The 20,921-nt window shown below is 28.0% G+C and overlaps 1 protein-coding gene across 3 annotated transcripts; it reads left to right on the top strand.

The window, feature by feature from the left end:
- The first annotated feature begins 15,069 nt into the window (after positions 1-15,069).
- On the top strand, positions 15,070-20,310 carry LOC110644416 (uncharacterized). Of its 3 annotated transcripts, none has more exons than XM_021797180.2 (6): positions 15,070-15,420; positions 15,651-16,641; positions 16,728-16,918; positions 19,057-19,093; positions 19,321-19,388; positions 19,496-20,310. In XM_021797180.2, exons 2-6 carry the CDS (start codon positions 15,709-15,711, stop codon positions 19,980-19,982), a joined length of 1,716 nt encoding a protein of 571 aa, XP_021652872.2. In that variant the 5' UTR covers positions 15,070-15,420; positions 15,651-15,708; the 3' UTR covers positions 19,983-20,310. The 3 variants fall into 3 exon arrangements, with proteins under 3 accessions (XP_021652872.2, XP_021652871.2, XP_021652870.2); XM_021797179.2 differs by having other exon boundaries at positions 15,070-15,424; positions 15,651-16,575; XM_021797178.2 differs by having other exon boundaries at positions 15,070-15,424.
- Positions 20,311-20,921: the final 611 nt, after the last annotated feature.

Below are 20,921 nucleotides of genomic sequence, written 5' to 3'. Positions count from 1 at the left end.
CATTGATATTAATTTCTTTAGATTTTCATAAAAAGGTAATTAAGTAAATTATTGATTTTTTTTATGAAAATGAGGTTATCGAATCATTTTCTTAATTATAGTGAAAACTCCAAATGTGACTATTATTTGCGAATGGAGAAAGTAAGACAAAAAGGCCTTTTTAACATTTAGCGACAACTTAGTGTATTGATCTTAATTAAAACATTACCTCATTGGTGGTATAGTATTTATAATAATATTTAGAAATTGAGAGAATGATTCATGAAACGTTATATCTCTTAACTCTTAAAGGTTGATGGACTGTATTGACTAGGGTAAAAAAGATATACCATTATTTTTACATTTAAGAACTATTTTTACCAAACACTTATGCTTTGAACGGTTAACCACTAACACTAACAGTTAGCGACTAATAAAATAGTTGACAGCTAAAACAATTAATAGCTACTAGAATAATTAATATTATTGAACAGAGCCTGAATCTAAAATCCATTTAAACCCCTTAATATTTTAAAGGATAAATAAATCCTTTTAAAAAACTTTATTAACCCAAAATTATTTAAATTCAGACCAAAACGACCCAAAATTACATCACATGAAGTACAAGTTTAGAACCAAAAGATCCATAAAGAAATGAAATCAACACCTTAATCAACCTCCAACCTGTTTTTTCATCGTTAGTAAAACATCCTACACCATGAAGTACAAATTCCTCTAACTTTGGTTTAAATGGTGAAAAAATATGTACTTTTATATTTGGAGTTGTAAGTTTGGGTAATGTTTGATGTGATACAGGAGGACTCAAGATTCGAGTCTTTGGATTCAATGTGGGAGACTCCATATCCAGACGAAGATCGATGCTAAAGAGTGTTGATCAGATAAGAAAGTTCGAATGAGGGTTTGTAAAGAGTAGAATATGAAGTGAATTGATCGTATTGGTACATAACCAATTCATTTCTTTTGAACGCGATATAAAAATTCTACTGTAATATCTCAATGAAGTTGGTTGCATGCCATAACCCTAAATTAGAGCTTTTGTCTAAACTTTTATGCATTAAAAAATATTATTTAATTCTTTATAGGAAAAATTAATATCTAATTCTTATTTTTTAGTGAAATTAATGACTTAATTCTTTATATTTTAAAAAACACATTAGTCTAAAAGTTTTAACTCTATTTTACACTTTTTTCTTTCCATCAACTTCTTTTAACTTTTACTGTTAGTTTTTACCATTATAAACATTTTTATCCTTGAGTTTTTACTGTCATTAAGTTCATAATGAACTTAAAATAATTAATAATAACAGTTTAGTTTCTCTTTTATATTTTTATCAAAATAAGAGATCTTTTCATTTAATATTTATCAATAATTTAAATAAAAAAATAAATATATTCTTTATTTATTTAAAAAAGAATTTACTATTTGACTTATAGGGATTAACCAATATTATAATTTGGTTTTATATTTTGAAAATTAAACAATTTAATCCCTTACCTATATTTTCCTTCAATTAAAATTAATCATTATCAAATAAATTAACTATTTATATTCTATAAAAACTATTTTAAAAAAAACTTTAATAAGGGAAAAAAATAAAATAAAATTCTAATAATTTCAACAATTATGAAATGTAGAGACTAAATCTTTTAATTTTCAAAATACAATGATCAAATTATAATATCAGTCAAAATTTAGAGATAAAATAGTAAATTTTCTTTAATTGAATTAATGGTATATTTATCTTTTCACTTAAACTAACGATAATATTAAATGGAATGACATTTGATTTAATTAAAGTTTTCTTATTTTCTGAAAAATAAAATAAAACAACTTTTTTTCTCCATTAAACATAAGTTTTTTTTTTTTAATTTTTCTCTCTCTGTTTTTCATTTATTTTTAAGCAACACTATATTTTTTAGTGTGATATGTATTTGATAATATCAAAATTATTTAAATATTGCATATTAAAATCATAAGTAAAGATATTTATAATATAATATAACATTTAAATAATTTTATCCTTAATAATTACTTATTTACAAAAGGTATATATATATATATATATAATTTTTCTTGTTACTTACATAACGCAAGTTTGTTCACAACTCACATTGTAACTTTGGTAGATTGAATCTATGTGATATTGCTATTGAAGTTACTTAAAAAAAAAAATTCTTAAATATATCAATAATATAATATTGAAAATTAATTTAAATTTAAATTTAATATATTTTCATAATAAAAATATTAAAATATGAAAATATATTTTTTAAACATTTTTCTAATATCTAAAATATTATTTTCCCTAAAAATGCTTTTCGAACTTCTAAAACGCAAAGTCAAATGTTAGTTAACTGTGATTTATTTTTTTATTTTTTTTATCTATATTATTTATTATTATATATAAATATGAGAAGGAGAAACATTGACTTTGTCAAAAAATACTTTTCATCATTTAAATTAATTATAATTATATTTTTATTATTTAAATTGATTTTAATGTTTACTTAAATTTAAAATTCTTAATTTTAGAGGTTATATAAATTTAAAATTATTAGTCATACTTATACTATAATTTCAATTAAATATAAATTTTATGAGAAATAATTAGTTAAAACTAAAAAAAATATAATTAATTTATAATTGAACTATATAATATCTATATATCTATATTAATATAAAGTAATTTATTATTTAAAGTAATTTAGAGTTTATGTAAATTTAAAATTCTTAATCAATAAGTCATAATCTAAATACAATTAAGTTAATAATTAAGAAAAAAGGTAACATTAAAATAAAAAAAAATATTATCATAACTTGATTAGAATATAAATTCTTAACTAAGTCAAATTTTATTTAACAACTAATTTTTTCTATATACATAATGAAAAATTTTGTAAATGATATTAATTAATTAATTGCATATAAATTCTTAATTAAATTGAATTCTATTCAACAACTAATTTTTTAATATATATAAACCGCATTAATTAATTACTTTAAAATGTAAATTTAACTAATAAAAATATATTTATAATGACAAATATAAGAGTTCGTCACTAATAATACATATTAGCGACTAATAACTATCCCAAAGGCCCTATTCTACAATATTAGCTATTTATATTAGGGCATCACTAATAACTTTAGCAAGAACATTTTTGTCACTAATTCATTTTACAAGAAAGAGACAATCTGTGCTATTTTGTTGGTAATAATTTTTAGCAATGGCAAATTTATTGTTAAATCTATAAATAATTTCAATCCCAAATATTACTATATTTAATATAAACTAAAATTTTAATATTATTTAAATAATAATTTTACTTATACCAAAAATCATGTTATAATTTTTAATATAATAATTCTATCATCTCAACCCTATCAGTATTATTAAATCTTTAAAAATTATTTAATTTAATAAAATAAAACAAATAAATAACTTAAATATCAAATTTCACTTCCATTAATTTATTTTTTTAATTGTTTTAACTATGTATAAACTTATAATATAAAATAAATAAAACTCATTTTACATAAAAATGGGAATGAGGGGGACACTGATACTACTAAAAATATCCATAATAATTTAATATTATAAAATAAAGAATGAAATTTAATTGCCTATTAAAAATTAATTAATTTTTTTATTAAGAATATCAATTTGCTTGGAAATAAAATGCAAGTACGATTCAAACTCCTGAAAACACAACAAAAGTCAACCCTTTAGATATTATATAAGAGCGATCTTTATAATATTAATTTATTAACAAATTTCGTTAAAAGCTCGGTTGGTCCATTTTTATGTTAATAGTAATGTGAAAACTTCAAAAATTTATTGACATTATAAATTATATTATTTTTTAAAGAAAATGTGTAAAGATAAAATAGTTAAAGTTTTATATATATATATTAAAAAAAATTTTGAACTATATAAAAAGTAGAGTAAAAGAGGATGATTTGAAAAAAAAAATTAAATGTAAAAAAAATTTTAAAATATAAATAACTTTAATTTAGTAAAATATAATCATTGTTTTTTGTTATTATAATAATAAATGACTAAATTGTAATTTATAAAAAAAATAAATGAGATTCTCATTGTGTTATTCATTATACAATATATTAAATGTAAAATTATTATTTAATATATAATAATTTTACATTTAATATAATTCTCATTGTATTTATTTTTTACTATTATTTTTTAAAGTATATTTACATTACTTTTTAAATTATAATAGAATTACACTATAAAAAATTATATATTTTATTTTCCTTTTATTATAAGGAAGGTAATATTTTCTGCAATTTAAATACATTGTATAATATTAAAATTATAATATTATAGATAAACAAACTTTTAAAAATATAATATTTTATCTTTTATTTTCTTTTTTTATAAAAGATTTCTTTTTTCCTTTTATTTTCACGTAAAGGTTTTTTTTTAAGACTGTAATTGTTAGCTTAATTGTATTTAAATTAAAATTTATTAATATGTTTTTATTATATATTTTCTATTTTATCAGTCTTGTTCCCTTAAAATATATTAATTTATTTATCAAATTCAAACTCTTATAATTAATAGAGTTATAATTAAAAAATATTAAAAGAATAATATTATAAAATTAATAAAAATTATGCAGTAAGCATTAAGATTTAATAATAGTAGGATTTTGCTTTCAAAAATTAAAAAACTATTTTTAATAGTAATGTGAAAACTTCAAAAATTTATTGAACCAAGCCCTTAGATATCATATGTAACTATATATAACCCTTTTTTTTTTATACATGAACCATTTTTGTTAGTTTCTATGACTTATTAAACAGCAGAACAAGAAAGAGGAGATGCTGCTTCATTAATAGTGTATCATATGAGAGAAATGAATGTTTCAGAGGACGTAGCTAGGGACTACATTAAGGACATGATAAGCAAGTCATGGAAGAAAATGAATAGGCAATACATAGCCAAATCACCTAACCTGCAGTTAGTCGTCAATATCAACACCAACATGGCTCGTGTGGTGCATAACCTTTACCAATATGGAGATGGGTTTGGTGTTCAAGATCGTGAAAAATAAGAGGCAAATCCTCTCCCTTCTGGTCGATCCACTCGAACTCAACTGAGATTCTTCAAAATAAAAAATAAAAATAAAAACTCAACTGAGATGAACATTTCTGTATTGGCTTGCTTGTAATCTAAGTTCAAAGTATGATTAGCTACAATGTTGTAAGTTTCAAATTACCAATAGATAATGCTATATGGAGTTAAATTTCAATTAAACTTCTAATATATGGCCAGTCGACAAAGCAATTTCGAATAATATATAATTACAAGCAATAACAAATTAATAATAAACAATTCATGTTATATGTGTCTCTACATTTGCAATAATATGAATTAAATTGATAATTTTTTCTAATCTTTTTTAGCATTTGAAATACTCACCCTTTTATATAACTATATAATTTTCTAATATGATCATATTTGAGAGTATAACTTAATTTCTTTAAATATCTAAACAACATTAATAAGAGATAAAAATTTATAAGGGTAATGATTATCTTTATTAATTTTGTATCAAGCACTCTATAAGAAGAATGTTAGAAATTTAAAAGTGTTAAAGTATGATAAAATAAGGGATTTGAAAAAAAAAAAAAAACTTATCCTTGAGAGAAATATTAGTAAACCAGATGGATGATTATTTTTTATATAGAGCAGGACCTTATAGTAATATAGATAAAGAAATGATATAGAGTTAAAAGATAAATGAATTCTTATCCATTGTTCGGGAGGCTATTATTCAACGAAAGAAGTTAGATTGATTTTTGTGGACAAGATTACTTCTTACCTTAAAATTTTGCTTACAGATCTAAGAGTAGAACAAAAGATCTACCAGGACCACCACAAAAACACCAATACATTAGATCTCATGGTCGGCAAGGGCAGTGGAACCAAAAATAAAGTCCCCTTAATTGATTTGTTAGGATGACTCAATTTATATATATATTCAAGATATAGTATATATAAAATAATATTTAAAAAAAAAAAGCAAATTTATACCTCAAAGCCGAACATGCTCTTATAGTAAGTTGGCTGACTGGATTAAAAAATTATATATACTATGGTAATTTTTCTTCTTGCAATAGTCCCTTCTTCGAAAATAGGAAAGAAAGTATTAATTAATTGTGTAAATAGTCGTCATGGGTCGGTGGGAAACCCAGAGTTGTTAGCAGCTCTAATGGAGGAACGGGCTGAAAAAGAAATGCAGATATAATGACTGCTGGTGCTCTTTGAGACCTCATATGTAGCTTTAGAAGGTGAATAATATCTTGTAGGAGACTAAGCCTTTTTCATGTGGTCCATGCACTCGGACTTCCCATCGATCCAATTGGTCTGTTTAGTGGTTTATGAAGACCTGCAACATAAATAAAATTGAGCTTTTTACGCAGGACTTCAATGTGTGGAAAATTTATTCCAGCATGATTGCCAGTTAGATCATATTGGATTGGAACTTATCATTGGTATAAAAAAAGGTTTATTAACACAGACGGTAAACTTTTCAATTTATTTATTTTTATTCATTTTACTCACAATTTTAAAAATAATTTTAATGTATAAAATTACAAATTTTTTTTATTATTTAAAATGATCTCAAGCCGATTCCTATTCAATTCAGTTCAATTGACCAAATTTATTTTCAATTATTAACGACAAAAGAATTTTTTGATAAAATTTTGACCATCTTATGTCATGTCTAGCCAATAACTTTTTAATTTATTTATTGTTATTCATTTTAATTCGAATTTAAGATATTATAATTTTGAAAATGATTTTAATATTATTAAATTAAAATTTATTATTATTATTCAAAATAAACTAATATATTAAATAATAATTGATAAATTAGAGAGAGAGAGAGAGTTATTTTTCTTTATTATAAATTTTTAAATGAGTAAATAAAGAATACTCAAATATGAAATTTCCCTTTTTTTTAATATTTAAAAAAAAAACTAATCAGAATATCCTGAGATTGAAATAAAGCTTTTTAGTGGACAAATATGAATAAGACGTATAACGGGTTTCTACAGTATGACCAATGCAGCTTCCATAGGCAAGCTACATATTGACAAGAATGACTGCTAATAATCAGTTGGGAAGCGTAGATCTTCTGATCAAAGCTTTGTTTCTCTTGAATATATCCAGTACCGTAAATAGCTTCATTATATGTGTTTCAAGTAGTGATTATTCTCATAAGACTGTAAATTTTCTTTCAAATTGAGGCATGTTTAATATTTTGTTTACCAATTTTCCCACAAAATATGGGAACTGTTGAAGATTAATTACTAGCTGTAATGCTTTCTTGGAACTATTTCACAATTTAAGATAAACAAACTGTGCGGCTCTGGGTTCTTATATGTGTCACTGAAGCCAACTCCTGGAGCTTCTTCCTGAGCAACTGAAGTAGCCTCTAAAATCCAGGTTGTTGGATTGAAACCATCCTTGATCTTAGGAATTCCTTCAATTCCCTTGATTGAAAAATAAAGAAGCCCACATTGTCAGCAATTTAAAAGTAAACATGGAAAAAAGAAGAACCTCCTGTGCTGCTCAATTGAGAGCCCACTTGCTCTAAGCAATCCAACAAGGCATTTTTTTATATATATATAAATGAAAATTTTATTAATAATAAAATAAGGAAAAACTTAACATGCGTGTCAATAACTAACTAGAGCCAATCGACTACCCCGACATACCCAACCTAGTTGACATCATGCTCTAGCAAGGCATATCTTAAAGAGGTCAGCTCCACAAGCTCCATAACTCCCTGAATGTGAATCTGCAATTCATCAATTAAATTTACAGTAAATGGTCTGCTTTGCAAAAAAGGAACAGAAAAATATTTTGTAGCTTGATTGCTTTCTGAATTTTCTTATTAGGAATATTAAATCTCTCCCTATCCTCCAGCAAGATTAAGAAAATTGAAGCGTACCCTTCTGGCTATGTTGAAGAAAATAACTCCACATACTTTTCTTTCCTTACATGTCTCAATTCTTCCTAAGAAATTCATTCACAGATAAAGCATTCTAGAGGTTCATCAAGGGTGAGATCCAGTCATGTCCACCATTGCTTCAGATCACCTGATTTAAAAAGACAAAGAATTATGTACACTTGATCGTCAGAACCTAAAATCATATCACTTATGTTGAATAAATATATCTAGATTCACCTTGCAATATGACGAGTCCTCAACCATTATTGCGAGTAAAGCAAATGAACGTACTAAGTTAGCGACAATTGTGCTCCTTCCTAACGCAGCCACCAGTCAGAACAGTCAATGTAACACTCAGCCCATTAACCCAAATTTATTTGGGCCCATGACACAAAATGACGAAAGCCATATCATTAGTACCTTTGAGAAATCCCTAGAATAATAATAATAGTAATAATAATAATAGGAGGAAATAAGCTCAAATGAGCTAAAGGGAAATTTATTCCCATTCCTTTTTGTGAACAAAAACAAAGGAGAGCGCTCAGCACCCAAGTTTCATCTTCCTCCCTCTCTTCACATCTTTTTTACATAATCAACAATAAACCCACTCAAGTTTTAATTAAACACCCATTTTCAATAAAAACCCTAACTTAAAATCATTTTCCACTCACAAGAGCTAATGATTTCTTTCAAGTGAGTAAATCCTTTCTTCCTTTCTTCTTAATTACTCAAGTTTAATTTGATATTCCATTGTTCTATAGCAACTTATGGCATAAGAATAATAGGGAAATGAAATTTATTTTGAAATAATAGGTTTATGTGGGTTAATAGAGATGGTTAATTTCTAGCTATTAGGGGGGTACTCTTTAATAGGTTGAATTAAAAGTTGGTTGTTCTATATGGAGAGGTGGATTTAACTTTTTATGTCTTAGTTGCTAGGTTGATAATGAAGTATTTAAAATATGATATTGTTATTTTTTAGCTTTTAATGGAGATTAATTGTATTTAAACTAGCAAGAATTTTGATGTAATAAAGGGAAGGAAGCATGAAATGCTAAAGGAGAAGAAAAATATGTTAAATGGAGAAGGATAAATAAATGCAGAAAATGTGAAATTTATTATATTATTTTGTGTAGGCCGCAAGTGGACATTTTAAATTTATTTGTGATGTGCTGTAAACTGTAGAGAGCTTGTTGAGCTGTTAAAATTTTGGAAAACGTTCGGTTTATGCCGAAGTGCTGCTAACTTTCTTTTAAAATTTTCATGCATAAATCATGCATTTTACATCTCATTATTCTCACCCTAGAATTTAAATTTCCTTCCTTAATGTACTTTTATTTTCCTTAACTTTAGGAGATGATTCAACTCCTATAGTAGATACTAGGGATACTCCAGCGGTCTAGGCTTCAGTTTCTCTTCAGTATAGGTAAGTGAATAAATATATAATACTGATATTTTATTAAATGTAAATTGTTTATATTATTTCTAATCGTGTAAATGGAAATAGAGAATGATAATTTTATGCTTTATTATTAAATAAAATGAGATTTATTATTACAATTATATAAATGGCCGAATATACTCAATATATGCACGAATAGATAGCACCTTGATAATGGGTGATTTATTTTCTTCTGCTTGGCTTATTTTTATATTATCTTTAGGATAACACTTGATATACGCATAACTTTTGGGGTGTATATCAAGTAGTCGTCTTTTGAGGGTAACTCTGTACATGTGTATGACCAACATTTTTATTACTCTTGGGCCAATAGGGTCATTATAGAGCCCAAGATGCCTGCATTACCCTCAGGTTGCTAGAGTTTATTATATGTGCTTAAGATGTCAGCTCTATCTATAGGAAGTATGTTACGAGTGTATAAGGATATTACAGATTTTATGATAATTTAACAAGTTTAATTCAACAATATTTTTATAGCACGAGTTTTATTTTAGCTTAGTTTTGTAATTTGATTTAAAAGATATTTATTCAACTGACATATTATAGCATAATATGTTGGTATTATTAAAAGCCAAAATCTTATTTATTCTCATTTATTATTTATTTATTCGCTCACTGAGTAGTTGTACTCACTGCTTAATTTTTAATATTTAAGATTATTTTTGCTGATTCCAACATTAACAGCCTCTCTTCAGTATTGTCCTTTATTCAGTATTGTCTTCTCTTCTAGTTCACCAGTTATAGAGTCTAGTAGAGGTCGGGCCAATAAGTTTCTTTTGGATATTTATTTTGTATTGATTTACTGTAAATATGTACAGACAGTTAAGTTCTGAACTGTAAATATTTTCTTTTAATCCTCACAAAGAGGATATATGTATATTTGTGTGTTTAAATATGTTTCATGAGCACGGAGCTATGTTTTATGTACTAGTTGTGTTTTAATAGGTTCATGTATTCTTTTAGCTATAAATTTTGGGAAAACTTGTTTTCTAAATTACATTAGTCTTTATAGGTTATAGACGGATGTGATAGTTAAGATACCATCTGATTAGTACAAAGTAGGATCAAGTATTGCTTGAAAAAACTGCATCATCAAAACTTTAAAGTTAGTTGTATTTGGAACCTCTAAGCACAACATTATAGCAAAATTATCAACAATTTCCATTATTCTTACCTATAAATGTTGCCTGTTGGAAACTGTCAACATTTAATATTCTCTTGATCTTTCCTTTACGTTACCTTCTGCATCACACCATAAAAAAGTTCATAAACAAACTCAAAATTCTTTGAAAAATGATTGCACAAACAGGATTGATGCTGATTTATTTTGATAAATGTTTTAAAATTCAAATTTATATTAGCTTAAAAATATATCTAAATTTAGCTCTTTAAAAAGCATAAAAAATTTTTAGAAAGCCAATAATCTCAAAGAATATTGGACACTACCTCAACTTTTAATAACTTTCTCGCAATTTTTTTTCGTATTTTTATTAAATGTCAAAGTTTTTAAAAACATTCAAAGAATTTGGATAAATTTTGACAATTGTCCTTGAACTTATCTAGTTGTAACATTACGGTCCCTCAACTTAAAAATATAACATAAAACCCCATCAACTTTCAAATTTTATACAGTAAAATCCCTCTAACATCCAATTACCAGTTTTTCAATTAGACGCTGACCTACACAGTTCCATCATGAAGTTTAGTCAGTATTTCTCTTTTCTCTCTCAAGTTATGTGTAAATTGAATCATTTTTCTCTCTATAGACATAATAATTTTTCATACGTAAAGAGAATAATTTTATACTTTGCATAAGAATGGAGAGAAAAATGTTGACTAAACGCTACGTGGGAGCCATTCACATCAGTTTATAACTGAAAAATCAGTAATTGAAAATCAAAGGCATTTTACTATGCAAAATTTGAAAGTTTATAGGATTTTATATTATATTTTAAAGTTAAAAGGCTGTAGTGTTACAACTATATAAGTTTAGAGACAATTGTTGAAATTTATCCTAAAGAATTTTCAGAATACTTTCAGGGTTGATTCATGCAATAGAAATCTTAATATGGGGTTTTATTATAATTTGAAGGAGTTATATGATATAAAAAAAAAAATAACTAAAGAGCTAAATTTTTTTTTGAATTTTAACATATATATATATTGAATTGTTGAAATTAATATGCATAATATAATTAATTTTAAATTATTTATATTTCTAAAATACAAAATGTATAATTCGAGATTTTAATATATTATTTTTATATTTCATCTTTTATAATTTTAAAATTATGATATACCACATCACATATTTTGTATTGGTTTTTATAATTTTAGGTTTATAAATATGAAAATGGTTATTTGTGGTTTTGGTTTCGATTTGAAATCCGAGGACGAACTAAAATCAAACTAAATTTTTAGTATGGTTTCTTTTGATTTTTTGATATTTTAATTTTGATTTGGTTTAACTCTATTTAGTTAAGAATGATTCTAATTTAAATTTTGATTTTTACAATAATTATATGTAGTTATTGCTATGAAAAGTCATTATCATTTAAATTTTAAAGTTGATTCTTAATACACAATATACTCATAATAGTCAAAAGTTTAAGATTTAATCCAAATGGAACTGATGTTTTGTCACTATATATTAAATAAATATTAATTAAATATTATAAAATTTAGTCTCTTTCAAAAAAAAAAAGTTTATTATCATAATTAATAATTTGATGTATTTTATTTAGAATTGTTAAAATAAAGCTAATTAAAATAATTTAAAATTTATATTTAGAATTTTAGTTTTGAATAATAATATTTTATCATAAAAATACTTAAGATCATAATAATAAATTTTATATCCATAAATAATAAATTTTTATATGTTTAACAAACCCATTTTTACGGACTGATTAGTGATCTAGTTTTCAATTAATTATGGTTAATCGATTCGATCTAATTTTCAAAATTATCCTTTTTTGATAGTTTTTTAATTATATAATTTTAAATTATAGATTATTTATATAATTTAAAGCTCTATTTATTTCATAAAAAATAATTTACATATAAAAAATATTTTTTATAAAAATTACTTTTTAAAAAAATATTTTTCATAATAATATTTTTATTATTTAATTATAATATTAAATTAATAATATGTGTTTAAAACATATATGTATAAATATTTTCATATTTTAATAAAATTATTAAAATTTAAAAAATAAAAAATAATTATCCCTTTAAAAAAAATTATTTTCTTTAAAAATAACTTATTAAAATATTTTTTTATAAAACAAATAAAGTTTAAATTAATATATTATAATAAATTATTAAAAAATATAAAAAATACAAAATAATATATATATATATATATATATATAAACTGATTTTTTCAATTTAATATGATTTTGATATGATTTTATTTTGATTATTAATAAATAATTAAAATAATAAAATAAATTTAGCTTACTAAAATTTTCAATTCTATTTAAAACAATAATAAACACATACATATTTTCTATTTATGGGCTGAGTGAAGGGCTGCAGGCCCAAGTTTGCCAAGGACCATTATCAAATTTTTATTTAACACCACAATCACTATATTATTTCTTTGAAAATTAAAAAGAATTTTTTTATACTATAATTATTATATTTAATGATTATTATAATTAATATTTTTTGTTTTTTAATTATAAAGAATTTAATTTATCAATTTAATTCTTAATCTTGCATATTTTATTTCAAATTTAGGAATTAAATTATTTTAATTAATAAAATTACATGAAATCACTAACTTAACATAGTAATTTGGATAAAAATTTATATTTTATTAAATTGCTTCATAATTTTAATTAAAAAAACATTTTATGAATTAAAAAGCTCAATTTAACATAAGTACTCTTTAAGTAAAATTTATTTAAATATTAAATTTTAAGAATTAAATTAAGAAATTTATAAGTTTTTAATGTGCATAAAGGTTTTAATTTCTCATCATTTAGCCTAAAAATTTATTCACAATACACTTTTCCTTTTAAGATTTGTTAAGACCTTAACCACATTCTCTTCCTTGGCTTTTCTCTCTAATCTAGTTTAGGGCTCAGTCCCTTCTTTTTATCAGTTGTGTCTGGCCTCATCCTGCCCCTTTAGGGGGCCTTCTTCTCTGCTCAATGTTTGCTTCTGATTGTGTTTTGGGTTGAAGGTCTCTCTCTTTGGTAGACGACTCTAGTTTCTACAAATTGGAATAGCTCCATGATCGGATGTTTGAGGTGAACAGTACAGTTTAATGAAGAACTGGGTCTCCTTCAATTTTTTCAAGTCCCGATCAGTTTTAGCTTAGGACTGCCTATTGATGTATTGGGTCTGTTGCTGGACTTGATAGTAGCTGTAATGGTGGCTTTTTTAATAGCTAGTTTTCTTCTTGAAACTTCTCTAGGGTTTTTAACATCATTTTTAATGAAATATTATCTTTTGATAAAAAAAAAATACTTGATAATTTAATTATACTTTCAGCTTTTAATATTTTAGTACTAACAATATTTTGAATTTATTTTACACAGTCAGAATTTTTTGTCATTTGTTTTATAAAAATTCAGTTTTAAAACCAAAAGAAAGAGATTTCTTGAATTATGAAAAATAATAGTGATGATAAATTGTTGTTTATTTGTTTCTAAAATTGCTATAAAAATTAAATTAATTTATATTTATTACTAGTAATATTAAAATTTTTAAATTTTTTTACTTATTTAAATTCTATTTATTTCATGAAAAAATATTTTTTAATTTTATTATTTATTTATAATATTAAATTAATAATACATATTTAATTCCCGTAATGATAAATTTATCGAAATAAAAAAGAAAGTCAATTGAGTTTTCCTTTTTCATAGATTACTCATGTACATTTATATATTTGTTTAAGTTAATCCCTCATAAATTTAAGCGTTAAATCAAGAATGTTAATTTACCTTATATATTAAATAAATTATTATATATTTATGAGTGTAAGTACACATTTATCCATAAAAAAAGTATGAATCTTATCTTACTAAATTTAAAATTCAATTACTTTTTATGAATATTAAGTGTACTATTTTTTAATACACTAAATATATTATATAACTTACTTGTATATTAACTCTGCGAAATTTTTTTAGATTGCCACTAATTTATGTATATATAAATATTTATATATTTTAATAAAATTATCAAAATTTAAAAAATATAAAATAACCTCTCCTCTCTTAAAAAAGAAAGTTATATTATTTAAAAATAAATTAATTTTTCTTTTAATTTAGAAAATATTTTTTATTAATTAATTTTTTTAAATATTTTAAATATTAAAAAAATATAAAAAATATTTTAAAGAAAAATATTTACTGTAAAATAAATGAGGTTTAATATGAAAATAACTAAAAAAAAATGAAAATGTCAACTATAAAATTAATTGAAAATAATATTATGAAAATATTTTATTTTTTATAATAAAGTTATAAAATTATTTTTATTAATTTACAATAAATACGAACAAGAACGTGGGAAATTTTGATTGGATCTGATGGAACCGTACAGCAGGACCGGAACCCGAATAGCACAATTGCAAAAGCCCAACATATATAGCTTGCGGTCGAGAGAAGCAGCTGGTCCAAGACACCGAATAGAGGCCAACCCTCAAAAGCTAGTGCTTCCTTGGCTGTTGGCTCTCTCCAAATATCGCTATAACTTTGCCACGATTGGAGGGTTCCTCTTCTCCTCTTCTCTTCCACTCTCTCTCAACACTGATATCTAATCTGATTTTGCGTTTACGTATTGGAATCTCTGCGTACACGCATATTCCCATAGGGGGTGGGAAGGAAGGAGGAAAGGATCTAGAGAGAGAATGTCGAAGAAGAAAGCTTTCAGTGGCAACACTATGACTCTCAAGGACTTTCATGGCGGTTCTATCCCGACTGATCTTCCTCTTCCATCTGCTCCTGGTGTGTGAGTCCCAATTCTTACCCCGTTTCAATTTTCACCTTTCTTATTTCAATCACGTTAATTTTATTCCATTTTTTCATTATTTGATCATGTTTTAGGTAATTCCAGATCTGGGTTTTAGTTATATGAATAAAAGATGCTCAGTTTTCTTATATTAACCATTGCTAACTGTGAACAGTAGATCTGTAAGTTGCATACACCAAAGTTAATTTTCGTGGTTTTTATGCAGAATTGTTAGGTCTTCGGAGTGGTCTGGTTGCGATCGACCAAATGCATGGGGAGGGCCAATGGGTCGTCCCGATCACCGGGCTAGGCCTAATTCGTCCCCTGCTACTAGGCATTTCGATGATAAAACCCCCTTTCTTAGTCATACAGCACAGATTGGCCGTCATTTCGATGAGGATGAACGCAAGCCTTTAGATGGTGTTTCGGCCCCACGCCGGACAGTCAATGATGAGAGCTTTCGTGTCCCACAGAGTAGGATGGAGTTGAAACCAGAGCCTGTGTTGAGTGGAATGTTGTCAGGTTCAGCTTCAGGGGTACAGGTTGCAAGTTCATACTCAGGAAGGGTTAGCGATGGGGTTCATGTGGGGGCAAGTCTACAGAATGTAGGGGGTAATACTGGGAAGAGCGTTGGAGGGTCACACCCAAATGCATGGGCAGCCAGGAAGGAGATGGTAGTAGGTGTTAATGAGCCAGTGCAATCAGCCTGGTCAGGAGCGAGTGGCGTTTCAAGGTTAGCTCATGCAAGTGCTCTTGAAAAGGTGTCTTCAGGCAGATGGCAGATAAAGCATTCTATTAACTATCAAACGGATGTTGAGACTATTGAGCATTTGGAAACAGAAAAGGGTGTAGCTTCTGTAGGTTATGATGGCTGTGCATACAATAGGATGGATGCAGTGGGTGGGAGGGAATATCCTGATGCAACATTGGCCAGGCATGTGGAAAAGGGTATGGGTATTGATGATGGGATTCAAAATGGTAGAAAGGAGTATGTTGATCATGATAGAGTCAGGGCTGCTTCACATTCAGAATTGAAAGAGAGGAACCTGTCATTGCAGGGTGAAAGGTTTCAACCACCACGTACTGATGTCAGATTCAGTAGGTCTGAATTGCTACCCCTGGTGCAGTCTGAATCATCAGAAAGGCCTAAGGTGAAGTTGCTTCCAAGAACAAAGCCTTTGGATAATTTGGAACTGTCTACTGTTGATCATGAGCAGGTTAACAGTGTGAATATCCTAAAGGATTTTCTTTTAAGTCCACTTTGGCATAATTTCCCTTAATCTTATCATTTGGTTGAACGCAGGGACACCAACAGCTGAGTAACTCTGCTAATGGTCATGTTAAAGCTGGTGAAATGCATGGAAATGTCAGTGCTGCAAAACCTGGTTTAACTAATTTGGATAGTGCAAATCAGGCGATAGAGCGCCCAAAATTGAACTTGAAGCCACGATCACAGCCTCTTGAACAATCAGAAGGGAACACAAAAATGGGAAGGTTGGAATTTCTTTTGGAACTTTTGAGCCACTGCTACTTTTTGATGGTTTATATACAATTTTTACTTTATTAATAAAAACATGAATGAATTTAAAGGATTGGTGGCATAATATTGTCAAATATGATTTTTTTTTTTCTTTTAATGTGAGAATTTACATTATACACATGATTATATTTGGTTACAAATGCTAATTGATTTGCACAGTTTCATTCTCAAAAGGTTGATTTGTCTGTTTTACTGACTGTGGATATGATTATTTGTGTCTTTTGTGAGAATATATCCTTAGACACAATTTTTTTCGGGCAATTATTGCTTTATATGGTGCTCATATTGTCTTCTTGGTTTTGGAACACCTGTAACATGAACAGGGTTTATCATAAACCTCAGTTGAGGTAGTAAGTTGATATGTGAGAATCACTACAATTGTTTCTTATTTGGAGTTTACCCTTCCCATTAGAATAGTTATAAGGTTTTGTAAACTGTGAAGGTCCTTGATAACTTCTGGATGTTCCGCACCTAAAGACAACGATAGCCTGAAACAAAGGAAAAATTTAGAGAGAATTCCTAGGTCTTGCTAGGGTCCACTCCGGTGATAAAGTCAGAGACGAGATTTGATATATTAAAAGTAATCAGACCAGATTCAATTAATTCACATACCTGGTGAGAGTATTTTTTATATTTGAAACCTCCCAATCGAGATTGGATTTTACGTAAGAAATGTAGTCCCACTCCTAATAAATCTCTTATTGTTATAGTGGAATCACAATTTTAACTTGGATCAGATGTTGCTCACTATCATAAGACAACTGCAGCAGACTTCCAATGGTCAATGGACTCCTGGCCTACCATCACGGCTAAATAAATAATAGAATTTTGGTACCGAGTGTCTCTATTTGGTAACTGAGCAAACGGGGTGGCCTGCTATCAGTTTTATTGTCTTTTATTGGCCATTCATTTGGCACTGCTCTCTGTTTGAAAACATTAGTTACGGAGAAATCTTGTTGTTTCTTGTGAGAACATAGTTCCTCCACATTGTTGTAATTTTGCTTTAGATTGTGGTTCATAGAGAGAGAGAGAGAGAGAGAGAGAGAGAGAAGCCAATCACTTGGCACTGCTCTCTGTTTGAAAACATTAATTATGGATGAACCTTGGTGTTTCTTGTGATGGCATAGTTTCTCTATGTAGTCGTAATTTGACTTGTACTATGGTTTATAGAGAGGGAGAGGGAGAGGAGCATATGAAATTCAATTTCCAAAAAGTGAGCAGTGCTGAAATAGTAAAATTGTGCCGTGTTTTGTATCTTGAGTTGGTGATAAAGCAAAAATATTTGTGAGAGAATTGAGGGGGAAATTTTCACATCATGAGGCTCTCATGCAATGCCACTCCTGTAGGCTGGAAATCATTCCCTCCCTCCCCCATCACACCTGTAACTTCTCTCCTTTTAGCTAGCTTTACATCGGTTGGGGTTAGAAACTGTTTAACATTAGAATGATGTTGGTCCTTATCAGTTGGCCTACATGAGTGTTTGACCATATAAATGGGAAATTGAGTGGATTTAGTTTTCCATGGTTTTATTATACTGGATGACTGGGCTTCTGATTCCTTCTTGTAGATAATTGCTTTGAGGATCCGTTGACTGCTTAATCCCATGTTCTATCTTCTCAAGGGACAACAAATTTACGATTGATGAAGATGGAGGAAAAACCAATCTTATACAAAAGTTAATGACATGTTCAAACATGGGTGAACTGGGTAATATGCTCAGTAATCAGCAACATAATGTTAGGTCCTAAAACCAAGAACACAGATGTGCCATCTCACCAATGAAAACAGTGGAGATGCTAATCGTATGCCTTGTTTAGAAACTTAACATATCTTTAGCTTAAGTGGCTAAATGATTCTGTTTTGCTAACGTCAAAACTTGATTCAAGATTGGAAATGCCTTGAAATGACCAAGCTAGATGTCACCCAATATGAATGAATAAGGCCATTTTGCCACCCTATTCATGTTTCATGGCCTCACCATAAATGACATATTGGCATGAATTTTTTTTTTTTTTTTTTTTTTTTGTGGTTTTACTTTGTTACATAACATTGCAGTGTTTAGTATGTAACTTATCATCTTTGACTGATGCAGGTTTGGATTATTTGGTGGTGCTCGTCCACGTGAAGTGGTAAGCAGATTTGTTTTCTTTTTCTTGATATTTGTGGGGTTCAGGGGCAAAAATTGAGATTTATTTTCAGACTATTAATTATCTTTTGTTGACCCTTCACGTAAAAATTTTTGTTTAGCACAACCCTTGCCCTGCATGGAAAAGGGTAAAGAGGTGGAGAACCCCCTTTTATTACCTGTTACATGCTTTTGCGCCACTATTTATGTTAGTGATGATCCACTTCTCAGGTTCTGAAGGAGCGAGGAATTGACAGTACTGCTATTGGTAACCATGACTCGGGTCAGCATCCAGATAGGTAATGGCAGTCTCACTTTTATATTTTTACTTAGGTTGCTTCCTCTCATTGAATGATGGATTCAAATCTGAATATTTTGCTATGTCATTTTGCCGTGATATATGAAGGGTCAAGCATATTGTTTCCAAGACTGAAAGAGTTCCTGAGCATGCAGTTCCTACTCGTCATGGTGAAAGGAATGACAATTTTTCTCCTGATCAAAGGGCTGGAAAGAAAATTGAGAGGAAGGATCAGCAGGTGGACATTGAGAAAGTTGATAAACAGAGGAGGAATTGGCGAAATGAGAACTGGAGGAACAGCAGGGATACTGAGAGGCAACAGCAGCTGCCGCAATTGCAGCGGGAGAGGCCTCCTTCACCAGAGACCTGGCGCAAACCTGTTGAACATCCAAAACCAACCTCACCTGATGCCGCTGGTTTGCGTTATGGAAAAGCAGCTTCAGCCTTGGAGCTTGCCCAAGCATTCTCAAGATCCTTCTCAGATCCAAAAACAGCAGACCAGTATTCTGGCCAAAGGAGCCTCACTGGCAAGACCCAGATGCCTTTTTCACGGCTAATGGGACCCACGGCAAGGCCTCAGATAAATGGCTACTAAATTTTGAGCGGTGTTATGGCCAATTAGGCATCTGGTGGTAAGAAGATTATGTCTATTTCAGCGTTGGTTAGTTGCACAATCACTCAACAAATGAGTGTGCACCAAGATATTTTCAGCGAATAGATGACCATTTGAATCGAGTGCAATTCTCCAGATACTGTTGAGGCCACTTTACTTTTTAACCCCATTTGTCATTTCATCCTTTGCGCCAACCCCCCCTCCCCACAAAACCCCTCTTGGAAACTGTATTCCTCATTTTTTATAAGAGAGTTATCTTGGTTGCTTATTTATACAATGGGCATGGTACGAGTAAGTACATTTTGTGGCTTCTCAATGGCAATTTGTGTTCTTGAGAGTAGACTTTCTGGCCAGAACCAGAAAGGAAATGAATTGGAAACGGATTGTTTCAATAAAGTTTCAGCCAGTTCTGGTTCTGGTTCAAGACAGTTTGGGATTGTGTGTTTCTGTTCTAGTTAATGATGTTTGGTAGAAGATTAATTAAAAAACCTTAAATGAAGTATGGCATTATTACATTTATTAAGTTTTGTTAATCTAATTTCCTAGATTAACATTAACATAGAGAGGTTAAATGTTAACCACGTTAAAAGCTCATTAATGGTAGGTTAAAAGTTATAAAAGGAGAAATCATTACCTTCTCATTGAACACTCGTGAGAGTTAGTTTGGGTTTAAGAAGACCGAAATGGGTCAACTTCGTCTTTGCCTCAGAATCATAAATGATTCGAACTAGAAATTGGTCAACTTCGTCTTTGCCTCGAATCGTAAATGATTCGAACTAGAATTGAATTGAAATCAGATCAAATGGTTTTGGATTGAATTATTTTTTTTTTCATTTAAAAATTAAAAAAAATATATGAAGCTTTCGATTTGGATCTAGATCGAACCAGAACTGGTCGGACTAGAACCTAAACTTGAACTGT

This window comes from Hevea brasiliensis, chromosome 11 (assembly GCF_030052815.1).
Source record: "Hevea brasiliensis isolate MT/VB/25A 57/8 chromosome 11, ASM3005281v1, whole genome shotgun sequence".
Classification (NCBI taxonomy): Eukaryota; Viridiplantae; Streptophyta; class Magnoliopsida; order Malpighiales; family Euphorbiaceae; genus Hevea; species Hevea brasiliensis.
Note: the sequence above shows the minus strand (reverse complement) of the source record. Positions and strands in the feature narration are given on the sequence as shown.